The sequence below is a fragment of the Symphodus melops genome, assembly GCF_947650265.1.
Source record: "Symphodus melops genome assembly, chromosome: 1".
NCBI classification, from domain to species: Eukaryota; Metazoa; Chordata; class Actinopteri; order Labriformes; family Labridae; genus Symphodus; species Symphodus melops.
Window position 1 is genome coordinate 5,762,801 of NC_136691.1, and position 13,265 is coordinate 5,776,065.

General features: G+C 42.5%; 1 protein-coding gene across 7 annotated transcripts in view; it reads left to right on the top strand.

Moving 5' to 3' along the window:
• The window catches only part of sipa1l1 (signal-induced proliferation-associated 1 like 1), an 83,715-nt gene that overhangs the window by 46,722 nt on the left and 23,728 nt on the right, over positions 1-13,265 (top strand). For all 7 annotated transcript variants that reach the window (XM_079344435.1, XM_079344436.1, XM_079344434.1 and 4 more), the window contains 6 exons: positions 406-594; positions 1,273-1,447; positions 3,718-3,821; positions 4,131-4,288; positions 9,954-10,533; positions 12,773-12,871. In XM_079344435.1, the coding sequence (XP_079200561.1) occupies positions 406-594; positions 1,273-1,447; positions 3,718-3,821; positions 4,131-4,288; positions 9,954-10,533; positions 12,773-12,871 (1,305 nt within the window). The remainder of the gene's footprint in view (positions 1-405; positions 595-1,272; positions 1,448-3,717; positions 3,822-4,130; positions 4,289-9,953; positions 10,534-12,772; positions 12,872-13,265) is intronic.

Below are 13,265 nucleotides of genomic sequence, written 5' to 3' on the forward strand. Positions count from 1 at the left end.
TCCATGATGCAACGAGGCCATGATTATCCCGAAGACCAGATCCCTTCATGCTGCAAAATAAATGTAATGGCCTCAGCACAGGCTTCGCTGGCCAGTTTTCCAAACATAGACTTAGTAGTGTACTGTGATGGCTGGCCAGCTAGTTTTGGTTTTGTTGTTGCCTGTAATAAGGGGATTGTGGGGAAAACAAGTGCACATGGAGAAGAAAGGGAGGGAACCCAACAAAACAAAATCTCTAAACCAAAAGAAAGAGCCATCTCATCTAACTCTGCTTCTGAATGAAGTTATTTCAAATGTGTTTTTAGTTGGATTGATTTCTCGCTCAAATTTAAAATCGTATCTCTCATTCCAAAGCTTGCATTTCACATTTTAATTTCCTTCCCCTCCTGGCTGTGCTGTCTCCAGCTAAATACCCTGAGGGGCTCCATCCTGGAAGACGCTGTGCCTTCCACATCCAAGCACGGTCTCGCCCGAGGCCTGCCTCTCAAAGAGGTCCTGGAGTACCTGGTGCCCGAGCTCAACGCCCACTGCCTGCGTCTGGCCCTCAACACGCCCAAAGTCACCGACCAGCTGATGAAGCTGGACGAGCAGGGGGTAAGGATACACAGCGAGGGGCCTTGAGCCGGGATAGGACGCACTTTTGTTCCTCCTTTTTTTAAGTGTTTAGTTCATACTGTCCAATGAGAGAAACAAGTTGGATTACTCATCTTCGTCGAGTCGTCGTCAGCGTCCACTCAGCATCATTAGTTGAACTAAAGAAAGAAACAAGTTCCCAAGACATTATCCTGTGCTATGAACAGCATATTATTTTCTTTTTGTTTGTGATTATGAATCATTTTACGTGTAGGTGTCGTTCATTCAAAAACAGGGATTCCCCTTTGTGGAGCACTCTTATTTATTAGGGGATTTTTTTATTCTAATTTTTTTTCCGTTTACTCCTACATGCTATAATGTTGGATTTATGTGGGGAAACTCCCCCTTCTGCCTTCTGTGCGCACACACTCCCACACAGACACCTCGACCTTAAAAAGGAAGACAAGTTCAAAACAAGCTCTTTGAATCACTCGTACACCCCGATGACAAGCTGAACCTCTGAAAATGTCAACATGATTTCTCTGGAAAATGGCATCACGATCACTGCGGCATAACCTGACGTGGTTTTTACTTAAATGCCAACATGAGTTCAGTCCTATAATGTCAACATGGTAATTGTGGCGTGGTTTCTAATCGGTGATATGTCTGCCTTTTTAACTATCTCCTCTCTCTCCGCAGTTGAGTTTCCAGAGGAAAGTGGGGGTGATGTACTGCATGGCAGACCAGAGCAGCGAGGAGGAGATGTACAATAATGAGTCAGCCGGTCCTGCACTGGAGGAGTTCCTTCATCTGTTGGGGGAGAGAGTCAGACTCAAAGGCTTCACCAAATACCGGGCTCAGCTGGACACCAAGAGTATGTACATACACCGAAAATACAGCCCCAAAAAAATAAAGTTAAACTGAAGGTCAGAGAAGTTTCTTTTCAGCAGCAGCTCAAAGATTAATGAACAAATGCCAGTACATATTTATACCATCATGTAAAGGAATAACAAAAAAATCCCTTGTGCTAAATGTTGATACTACAATAAAAAAAAAAAACAAAGGTGATGTGAACAGGCTTCCCTCCCTGTTTGATTCACTACTTCATGATTTGTTGTGGTGGTGACAAGAAATGAACAGATGGTCAAAGAAGTAGAGGATGAGAGAGAAGACAAGGATACCAGCAGGAGTCTAAAACTGACACAAAAAGTCATTTTAAATCATTCTGTGATCCACTACCCTTTTGTATCATTACATTAATCACTTTACATTTAAAGCATATTGTCTAGTATGGTATCATTTTGTATTGGGAGTTACACTACGATTTATTATTATTGATTATGGCAAAGAGGAGGTCAGCAACTCTTTCAGCTGTTGTATGATCAATGTCAGAACAAGCAGTCTACTCGCTTTTTAACTTCATGTTTAGACCTGATAATAGTGACGGGTCTTGATCTTTGATTGTTCACTTATTGATTCATTTTTAATCATTGAAGAGTTCATGTAACTATCATGTCATCTTCGGTCTGTTTTTCTTCCTCTTCACTTTTGCTGCTGCTCTTTGTAACGTCGACCGACAGATGGTGGCTGTAGCTCACCTGAAACCTGTTTGCTAACCGCATTAATTAACAAAAGAAGAAGAAAGCTTGAAAGCATGTTTAAAAAGTAAAGAAGAAGAAGTTTTACTGCATTAAGAAACGGAAGAATAAACAAACTTTAGAGCCAGTTGCTTTTTCAGGTTAAAGTGTTGTGAGATCCAGAACTGGAGAACACTCTTAAAATAATCCGAGTCACTTTCGAATCGTATGTTAGCTTAAAATGCACATGCCTAAGGATGTCAGATATTCCCACATTTCAGAAGTGTTATTTAAAATAATGAGCAGCGAGGGAAACTGTCTGGCGGGCATCTCGCAGCAGCCATGAGATCTGAACAATTTCATGAATGAAGAAAAAGTACAATGTGTGTCACTCCTCAGCACCTGCGGCGTCACCCTGAGGAGGCAGCCCAACTCTGGAACATTCTCCTGTGAGGGAGCGTACGGACTCTTTCCATAATTAGTGTTGTTTATAGCCACATATCTGACAGTAGTTGAAGTATCAGCCTGGTGTGCACAGTAGATACCTGATATTCTCTAAATCTGAAGGTCTAGACTTCCGCTTATTTATCTAATACCCGCTCATCTTATCCAAAATAACTTGTAACCTCAGGATTTCCATTAGAATGAGAGTGTGCGTCGGGAGGAGTAAAATAAACCACTGCGCTGAAATGAATTAGATAAGGTCAGATAAAGCATTTAACTTTATTGAACTACTCTGTCATTGGTGTGTGTATGTGCAGTTTTCTCTGTAGTCCCTCTGGCTCCCTTTCAGTGAATCTTCTGCTTCCTCTCTCTGCCTTAGAAACAAGAGTTCCTCTAATTTCAAACATGTGGCAGATGGCCTTTGGTATCAGATTATTCTAAAGGGGAGATTCCTTTGCCTCACTGCTTCTGCTTCTCTATGGACAAGATTGAAGTCTTCTCCGCGTGTGTTTCAGTCTCTGTTTGACATATGATGTATTGATTAATCGCCCATAACTGTACACATGCACGGCCTGTGAGAGGAAAACGCTCCCAGTCACATTTTGCAGTACATGTAATAGAACCTTCAGGAACCTCCTGGTTAATTAAATACAGCCATGTGAAGGACTCCCCATAGTATAATTAATTGAGATAATCAGGTTAGTGAAGCAGGGCCTTTTTTTAACAGCTTGTGACTGTTTTGTTCTCTGCGTGGAGTGTGTGCATGGATAAACTGCAGAGGTGGTTGTTAACATGCAGAGGGACAGAGCTCTGAAGAGCTCAGGGAGGACTGGGCTGTCTGATCAGCATTCGTAGCAAAGAAAGACGGACACAATCAAAATGTGTGTGTTTAATTGTTTATATAAGGTTAGTGTATGATGTTTCTGTTGTACCCTAACACTTATTTTCTTATGGCAGTATTTCTTTTCATCCAAAGATAAAGACTGTTGTTTTTTCTGGAAAAAAAAAAAGAAAGAAAAAATAGACACCACTTTTCTCCATCGAGCGTCCAATCATAGAATTAATTCATGAACAATATTGGGGTTGCATGAGAAATTCACAGGTATCTTCATATCCTCCTCAGCCGACTCGACAGGCACCCACTCACTGTACACCACCTACAAGGACTATGAGATCATGTTCCACGTGTCGACAATGCTGCCCTACACACCCAACAACAAACAACAGGTATGTTTCAAAGAAGACTCACATTTCCAACATGCAGCTTCTATCTTTGCCTATCACTTGGAAAAACACGTTTGTGCATTTAAAGGTCCAATATGTAAGGTATTAAAAGCAAACCCTGACCTTACATTAAGGAGACATTTTGGTATTGTTTCGACCAGAGAAGTAGGCAGCACCACCACGCTACGTCAAAGCAATCAGTGTTGCAGCGATGAAAGCGGCCAAGTGAACTGGTTCAGATGTAACTGATTCAACCCAACCTAAAAAAAACAAACAAACATGTTTGTCCTTTTTGTCTTTGTGCTCCTCCAGTTACTGCGGAAGCGTCACATCGGGAACGATATTGTCACGATCGTGTTCCAGGAACCCGGGGCGCTCCCTTTCACCCCCAAAAACATCCGCTCGCACTTTCAGCACGTCTTTGTGATTGTGCGAGCCCACAACCCCGGCTCTGAAAACAGCTCCTACAGGTGAGACTTCACTTAGCCTTGACTGTGTTGTTTTATAGGCTGTTTAACCTAAACATTGCTGCACTATTGGATTCCTAGCTGTCATCAGGAGTGTCAGCTTCTATTTTTTATTTTCAAAAGCGCAATGTAAAGATAGATGGAGGTAGATATTTTGGGCTCACGTGGTGGAAGAAAGTGATCTTAAGCAGAAAAAAACGTTGCCCTCATGTTTACCAGAAAAGTGTGTTAGAATTCTGAACCTTCTTCCAGCTAAGCTTGCTAAACAGTTAGCAAGTGGCAAAGTGGTTCTACCTCTACCGGTGCAAACGTGGAAAAATGATACAGCTTTGTACTTTTCATACAAACTATTCTTCACTTTTTGTACAAACGCGATTGCACCCCATCCCTCGAGCTAATGAGGATAACTGAAGGCAGATGAAAAGCAACCTCTGTTATCCTTTACATGTGTTCTGTTCCACTTCTGAGTCCAAGTACGGCCTGGAGCGAGCGCAGAATAGCTCGTGTGGCCGATTGAGGTGTTTGAATGAGTAAATGAATCAGCTGCATTATCTCCTGTAGGTTATCCCCACTTTGACTGAGTGAGATTTCAGTACTTTGATGCATTTTAAAAGTCCAGTTTTAACCAGTTAAACCCAATAAATCGATTCAAACTCTGTCCACAGGGGAGTCCTCACGGGAACTTTAAGGATTTGGAAATGTTTCTTTTTTTTTTTCTGAATTTTTTTTTTTGGTTCAGCTGTCATTGTATTGTGCCACCTCCTTCTGAAACCATTGCTTTAGACACAGGTAGAAGTCCAGATCCAGTATTTAGTTTCCCTATTACCTTTCCTGTTGAATCACTTTCTGTCATGCTCTCATCTCTTCCCACAAAAACTTCTCTCCTATTGCCATTGAAGCTCCCCCACTCCATCACAGAGTAGGCTGTGAGCTTTGAGGGCCCTTTCTATTTCTCACGATTTGTTACCACATTGTCAGAGAAGTGTAATATGAGGTACAAAGTGTCAGGATTCACTTGTAGGAGTAATGACCAATCAGCCTTTTCTCTGTGGGCCGTGCAGGACATCTCGTCCTGTGTTTATTCCTGCCTCTGTCTTGTTATCTAGTTTTCTGTCATTCTCTCGTATCTCCCCCTCCTTCCTGCTAATGGCTGTTTTAATTGCTGTCTGAGCACATCGTGTGAGGCCCTTAATCGTCCCCCATGGGGCTACTTTGTTACCGAGCAACAACACGCTCATGCACTAATAAGAAAACATTGAAAATAGAGCAAATAGTATATACACGTGAGTACTGTGATTCACACGTCTGAATGACGTTTTTTTAAGGTGAAAACTAATTTCCCACACAGAGACGAGGTGAAACATGAGGTTTCAGACGGGAGTTTCGATTCATAGACACCACAGGGAATTGGACTGAGTCATGTAATGTATTAAGTAAGGATGCTTTAAAGCTTTGGCGTGTTTACTTCAGACTTCAGAGGATGTTCAGACACACACACGCACACACACACACATACACACACACACACAGATAAACAGGGCGAGGAGACAATCGACACACAACATTGTTCCTTATAAGGCAGATAGATAGATAGATAGATAGATAGATAGATAGATAGATAGATAGATAGATAGATAATTATTTTCTTAGATTATTTGCCTGATTATCAGAATTACTTGAACACTGATTTTCAATTAAAGTGTTAGTGGCTGCTGTCCTAATGTTTTTCATAGGCAGCTTTGTGAACCCAGCACAGGATGTCACAGCACAGACCAGTGCGGCTGTCAAAGCAACTTATTAGAATAACGTAAAAAAGGTGAAGGCATGATGAATAACATTTTCTTAAGTATCCACAGATTGCCTCAGTGCAAAGTGCATCAAAATGCATATGAAAACAGCTGCCAGTGCAGTATTAGTTTTAATATTCACTTTGTCACGCAGCTTGGTGTGTGTGTGTGTGTGTGTGTGTGTGTGTGTGTGTGTGTGTGTGTGTGTGTGTGTGTGTGTGTGTGTGTGTGTGTGTGTGTGTGTGTGTGTGTGTGTGTGTGTGTGTGTGTGTGTGTGTGTGTGTGTGTGTGTGTGTGTGTGTGTGTGTGTGTGTGTGTGTGTGTGTGTGTGTGTGTGTGTGTGTGTGTGTGAGATAATGTCATGTGTTGTCTCTGGGGTACAAATCAATCTTCTTTGTCCAGTCGTCTGTATCTCGCAGGTGTTTGCCATCATCGTGACAAAAATAGGAAAGAAAATATTGTTTCAATCAATCAGAGTTTGTGGGCGTTAGCTTGACTTAAAAAAAAAAAAAAAAAAGTAACACCACTGGGAGGTTCCATTTTAAATGTTGATAAACATTCCCTGCCTTGAAATATTTACAGTCTGTTTAATTCAGAAAATGTTCTCTGATCCAGACGGTACAAAACCTTGATACTATATAACACATTCAGTCCTCCTGCTATGACTGTTTTTTTTGTTTGTTTTTTTGCAACAAGTAGACAAAAACAAGTGTTGTATACCTCTCTCACATCCACACACCTACAGTACACCTCTGAGCCGCCCACTCTAACAGGTATTGACATGTTCTTTTTCTTGCCCTGGCTCAGTGGGCAGCAGGTCGTGGATACTGGAAAAGCGGAGCTGCCCACACACTGGATATTTATAAGACCACAAATCACTGATACCACAGAAATGTGCTCTTTCATTTCCACTGCCAAACCTCCTGCCATGCAGATCACAAGGCAGCCGCGCAGCGATGCAATCCCCTCTGCACTACATTCTCCTTTCCATATTTCTCTGGGTTTTTCTTGCAGTACCTCATCTGTCATTTTCTTCTCTTGTTGCTCTTCTCTACATGTAGCTTTAATTACTTTACCTCTCTCCATCGCTTGCCTGTCCGTTATGAGTCACAGGTTGACTGACTCACAGGTGTTTGAGATCAGCACAAGTGCTTTTAGAGCGCCACTGTAATGTATTGAGTGATGTTTGTAGTGATGTAAAGGGATAAGAATAAAAGGTCACATTTTATTTGAATCAATTGTTCAGCCTGCCTATAACCACTCGAGCTGCACCTCTCTGAAATACTCTGCATGATTCATTAATTATCCACAGAAAAAGCAGGCCGATATAGCCTCAAGGGTAAGCCAATGTGTTTGTGCACTCATTATTAGTTTGAAAATGTAGATATTTATATAGAATTACATAATGTAGTGAGAGCACTTCAAGGTAGGGAGTCGATGGATCAAAAAGTCTCACGGTTCAGATTGGATCACAGATTTCAGGTCATTTTTCCTGATTCGCCCAAAAAACAACTTTTTCCAGTCCTTGGCTCGCCATGACATGAACCGTGCATTGTAACCTACTCTTCACTTTTATTCAGAGTGATTTTTAAAAATCCACAGTCTGTGATGTATTAATCCGCGTCAATTAAGTACAAGTTCTTGTCTTCCCCAAACAGACTCAATCAACTTTACGAACAACAAAAGTTTGCTGTTGTCACTTCTGCGTACTGTTCATTTAGCCTGCAGTGCGTTTTGAGTTAGACGAAACACACATTTGGCGAAGTTTAGCATAATGATATCTGTGTTAATTTACTGATTGCTGTCACCTTTAATCACCAGCTGGTACTTGCAGGATAAAAGCAGATAAGGAAGCCTGAGAGTGAAGTGAGAGACGAGGAAGCACATTTGAAACACAGCTGCAAACCTCTGACTTTTACACTTCCTATATTTGAAAACTCGGTGCAATAAGTCAGCAGGCTGCATTTTAAAACTGTAATGATCTTTTTTTAATTTATTTTATTTTTTTGACACAAAGGGCCATCAAATACACGCTGTAAACAGAGCAGTGTTTCAGGGAACATGAGGAGGACATTATGCATCTAATTAAATTAGCTTTGCAAAGCATGAAATAACTCACAATGTTCCACATTTAAAGTCAGAACCACAAGCTGAAACACCACGCCCACTTTCTTTGTCTTCACTGCATGTAATATGTGCTGCCTGATTTTAAAATTCCAATCTGTGACAAAAAGTGCAGTTGTGCTTTATAAATGCTTTTTCTTTCACCTAGTATTGCACACAATCCAAAAAAAGCAAACTACTTCTAAACAAACCCAAAGACTTTAAGCTGCCATGGTAACGTGTTTATTCACCTACTTAGATTCTTCATGTGGAAATAAAACTCAGTTTATGGAATCATACAAGACATGTATATTAATGTTTGAGCCTGTGGCTTCACACGTGTATACACACACACACACACACACACACACACACCTAACTTTCTGTCGGCTTCTCGGTGTCGGCTTCCAGAGTTTGGATCCTCATGTAACATTTTGACGTGCTATTGCGCTCTACAATTTTTTTTTTTTTTTTATGAGAATTCATTCGTCAGAGCAGTTCTGTGTTTTCAGTTTCCATTTGCAGAAAGAAATGTTTCTCCTCTTACCTTTTCTGCGTCATAAACAAAAGAATAATCATAAAAAAGGGTGAAATGAGGTGTCAACAGTTTGCTGCTTAGCGTAATTGAACACCACACGTCTCTGGTGAAGACCGGGGTGTCTCTTGGGTATGCGTAGATTATGTGGGTGGCATATTGTTGACTTTAGTGCGAGAGATTAGTCCTGGTGTCAACATGTGTGCTGATTGGTGTCAGCAGGGAGGCGTGTGGGACGAGGGCCTCGACTTCCTGTGCCGCTTTTGTCAGCTGGTAATTATCACCTGAGACGATGTGTGACCTGGAGAGGTGATCCATGTTCAGGTTAAACGCATTTAGGCTTCAGGACACCATCCCTCCCCAACAGAGACATCCAACAACAAAGCTTTTGCGTCATATGTTGAAAATGATTTTCAGCAGTACTCTTTTCAAAGTCTCCTACACGTCCTCCTTTTTTTTTTTTTTTCTCAGCCACGTTTTCCTTTTCCCTCACTCTGGAGCTTTCTGGGCATGCGATTTGGGAACAGCGCTCTCTCCTCGTCCTCCTCCACATCTCTCCTTCCTCTCCATGGCTACAGAGCTGAGTTCCTGACATACCAGACAGAGTGAAGAGTCTCAGATGGCCCATTCCGAGGGCTTAGTGAAAGGAAAGAGGGGGGGATGAGGAGAGCAGAGATAGAAAACGGGGAGACAAAGGCGTGAAAACAAAAGCATACATGCGATCAAGACCAGAAAGGGGGAAAACATCCTCGACTCTTTAGCGAGTTTGTTGATATTTTGAACAGAGAGAGAGAAACGTAGACGACTAATGTGAAGCAGGAGACGGAGAGGATCTTTTCTGCGAGAGGAAAACAGATGAGACTCGGTTTGTTTTTTTTTGATACACGATGAAGATTTGTGCCTTTTTATTGTTTCAATACTCGACATGAGGCTTCATGTCAAAAATACATTCTGTTGCAGAATCTGGCAACTCTTTTATCCCCCGTCTAAATCTTCATGACATAAATACTTCAAGCTTGTATGTGATGTGACATTGTGGGTAGATTTACTGTCTAGTGAAACATTAAATTGAAGCCACAGTATCGATGATGTCAGAACAAATTATTCATCTTTAATTCGGTCACACAGTAAGTCAGGACTGGAACATTTGATTTGTTAACCATTAATCACTATCTTTACGCCTCAATTTTCCCTTCTCTCTCTCTCTCCCCCCTCTTGTCTTGTTTTTTTTTCCCCCTCATAGTGTGTCAGTCACTCGTTCCAAAGATATGCCCTCTTTCGGCCCCCCAATCCCAGAAGGCGTAACCTTTCCCAAGTCCTCTTTGTTCCGGGACTTCCTTCTAGCCAAGGTCATCAACGCAGAAAACGCTGCCCACAAGTCGCACAAGTTCCGCGCCATGGCCACCCGAACACGCCAGGAGTACCTGCGGGATCTGGCCGAGCGCCACACAACCAGCACGCCCATCGACCCCTCGGGAAAGTTCCCGTTCATCTCGCTGGCCCACAAGAAGAAAGAGAAGACCCGGCCGTACGCAGGGGCCGAGCTCCGCAGCCTCGGGGGAGTGACCTGGCCAGTTCACGCCGAGGATCACAGCAGCGGAGGGGAACTGGAGGCTCTGTTGACGATCTCGAACGACTTTCTGATCCTCTTGGATCAAGAAGCGAAAGCTGTGGTGTTCAACTGTGCCACCAAGGATGTGATTGGCTGGACCCTGAGCAGCCCTGCGTCTTTGCGGATTTTCTACGAGCGGGGAGAAAGCGTGTCTCTGAGGAGCATCGGTAACAACACTGAGGACTTCAAAGAGGTGGTCAAACGTCTAGAGGTAAGAAAACACTCAAAAATACACTTCATACTTTTTAACTGATGGTTAATGCTGACATTTAGGAAACCTTTCTAGCTTTGATAATATGGACAAAACAAAACAAGTACATACACCCATCAGCCATAGCAGCAACTATGCAGCTAATGAAACTCAATACAACGCTTTTAGTTTCTGTTATCATGGTCAGAAAGGGATTATTCTCCTTCAGGCGTTTTCATATTGGTAACATTGTTCGGTACCTGAGGACAGCCTACACACACACATCTATTGCACAGCTCACAGGACCAAACGGGCCTGTGTTGCCAGCGGATACGATGAGCCGCTCAGAATGATGTCGAATAGCGGTCCACTTCCTTGTTTGTGCACGGTCATGAGTAACACATGAACTGTGAAACCTGAAGCCACCTCTTCAAGCAGACCCGGGCACGGTACCCGAGCACGCTGCGTTTGTCTTCACACTGATCAAATGAACCGCACTCTGGGGTCAAACGTACTCGGACCCGGACCCCTGGTGCGATCGAGTCCCACGGAGAGGTGGAGATTTAAGAGAGTGCATTAAATGGAAAAGTGTCCCTAAAATGTTGTTGGCCTCGTTTATGTAAATGGAGTGATCTGTTTAATGCAACAGCCTCACTTTAAAAAATTCATGTGATGAACTGAGGGGGGGGGGGGGGGGGGGGGGTCGACTTTATTTTAACACCTACATCCCAGCTTGAAGTCTCTGGTTTAGTTTATCAGTGTCAATGGAATGATTATGGTCTCACTACTAATTCTGCTAAATTACACCAGACTGCTTGTTGTTGTTGTTGTTGTTGGGAGTTTCCATGGAGACGGCAAATCAATAGATTTAGATGTTCAATGGCCCACTCACTGTCCCTCCTACCGCTCACTGTCAACTGTCGGGGTGCCAGAATGACAAGACTTTTCTTTCTGTCTTCACGCCAGAGTTGCCGCCTCATTATTTGTCTTCAGCTTATTGGAGGAGTTTTATAAACACCTCTGGACAACATACTCCTAATGGCTCACACACCTACACATGCAGCCAAGTGCTGAAAGCTCTTCCTTAGCTGTTTCCATGGAAACTGGTTTGAAAAAAAAAAAAGAGAGAGAAGAAGAAGGTGTTTTCTTATGTAATCATCAGTGATTTAGAATACATGCATTTCCCCAGCCTTTCCCAACCTTCAATCAGTGTGTGTGTGTGTGTGTGTGTGTGTGTGTTGGATGGTGTCTCTCATGTATTTATGTAACCTGGATTGAGTCCGCTGTCTTTGAGCCGCACACATGCATATTATGATCAGGCACACACATCGTATTTGGCTCAGGATTCAGAACTGCATCGCTTTCATGTTGCATTTTTATGCATCTGGCGTTAATCTTCAATCGTTTGGACTCCTTCAGTGCCAGAGAGAAGAAGGGAAGTGGCCTTGGGCCCTTCGCTTTTCAGAACTCCTCTCTCTCCATCACTCTCCTCTCTCTATTCCTTGTTGTCTTTTTTTTTTTTTTTTCTTGTGCTCTCTTCGTCTCCCACGCACACATTCAGGAACATCAGAGAGCACCATAATTATTCCTATCAGGTGCATGTCTGCATCCTCGGAGAGAGAGAGAGAGATAAAACCAACCATGATGCAAAATGTGTCAGGAAGGAGGATTGTTCGACAAAAATCCTTTGTCCAATCAATGGTCGCCCTTTACTGTTGGACACGTGATGGCGCCTTAGATATTTAAATAATGTGTGTGATAAAGACGTGACGCTTCTTTGTATAACACACCTGAGCGCTGAGAGACGCATAGTTTGTGTTGTCTTTCTGTCCGTGTGTAAATGCTCGAGCGCTCCCGTCAAGTCAAAGCTTTAGCGCTCATATTGTAGCCGTAATACATTTGAATTCATGCAAATAAACCTCTGAGGGATCACTTAAGTTGTTTGACTTCTTAAACATAAACGAGGAAGCTCGTCTGCTTAAGAACTGAACTTATGCAGGTGATCCCTTTATTGGTTCATTTCTTCACCCTCTTGTTACAAACAACTTCTACATAACAGTGTGCTTCAGTCTTGGTAATAACTTGATTTTAACCTGATTTTTTTCCCCCCCTCCTTTGTTTATGTTTGTCTTTGTTTCTTCTTTTTCCCCACCATGTCCCCATCTTTCCTTTTCCGTCTTCTCTCCTCTGATCATGGCTGTCACTTCCTGTTCCATCTTTTTGTTGTTGTTGTGCCTCTCTCTGCCCTCCCTCTGTCCAGTCCCTGACTAAAGGCTGTGAGACATCAGAGATGACGCTCCGTCGAAACGGCCTGGGGCAGCTGGGCTTCCACGTGAACTACGAAGGCATCGTGGCTGAGGTAACTGTCTTTTAGTAACCGTCATGAAATCGTACTCTGAAACAGTCACGATTATGGAACACACTTTACATAGTAGATACGAATCACTTTAATCAGCTGGAGTCTTCCTGTGAGTCAGATTTTGTTTTAAATTGTCAGTGCTTTCTGAGAGAGGGATCTTCTTCTCTCCTTTAATAAATCAGGACTTATCTCATTAAAAAACAACAACAAATACAAACGATAAACACTGACAAGCCGCTATCCGTCTTCTTCTTCTTCTTGGGACCATGTGGGTAATTTGATGAAGTGCATGCAGAGAGCTGTTTTATCTTTTTGCCTGTTGCTTTTAAAATTGGACATCATTTATCCAAAATTGGGTCTAAATGGAACTGTAATAAGTCAAAATGAGCACTAA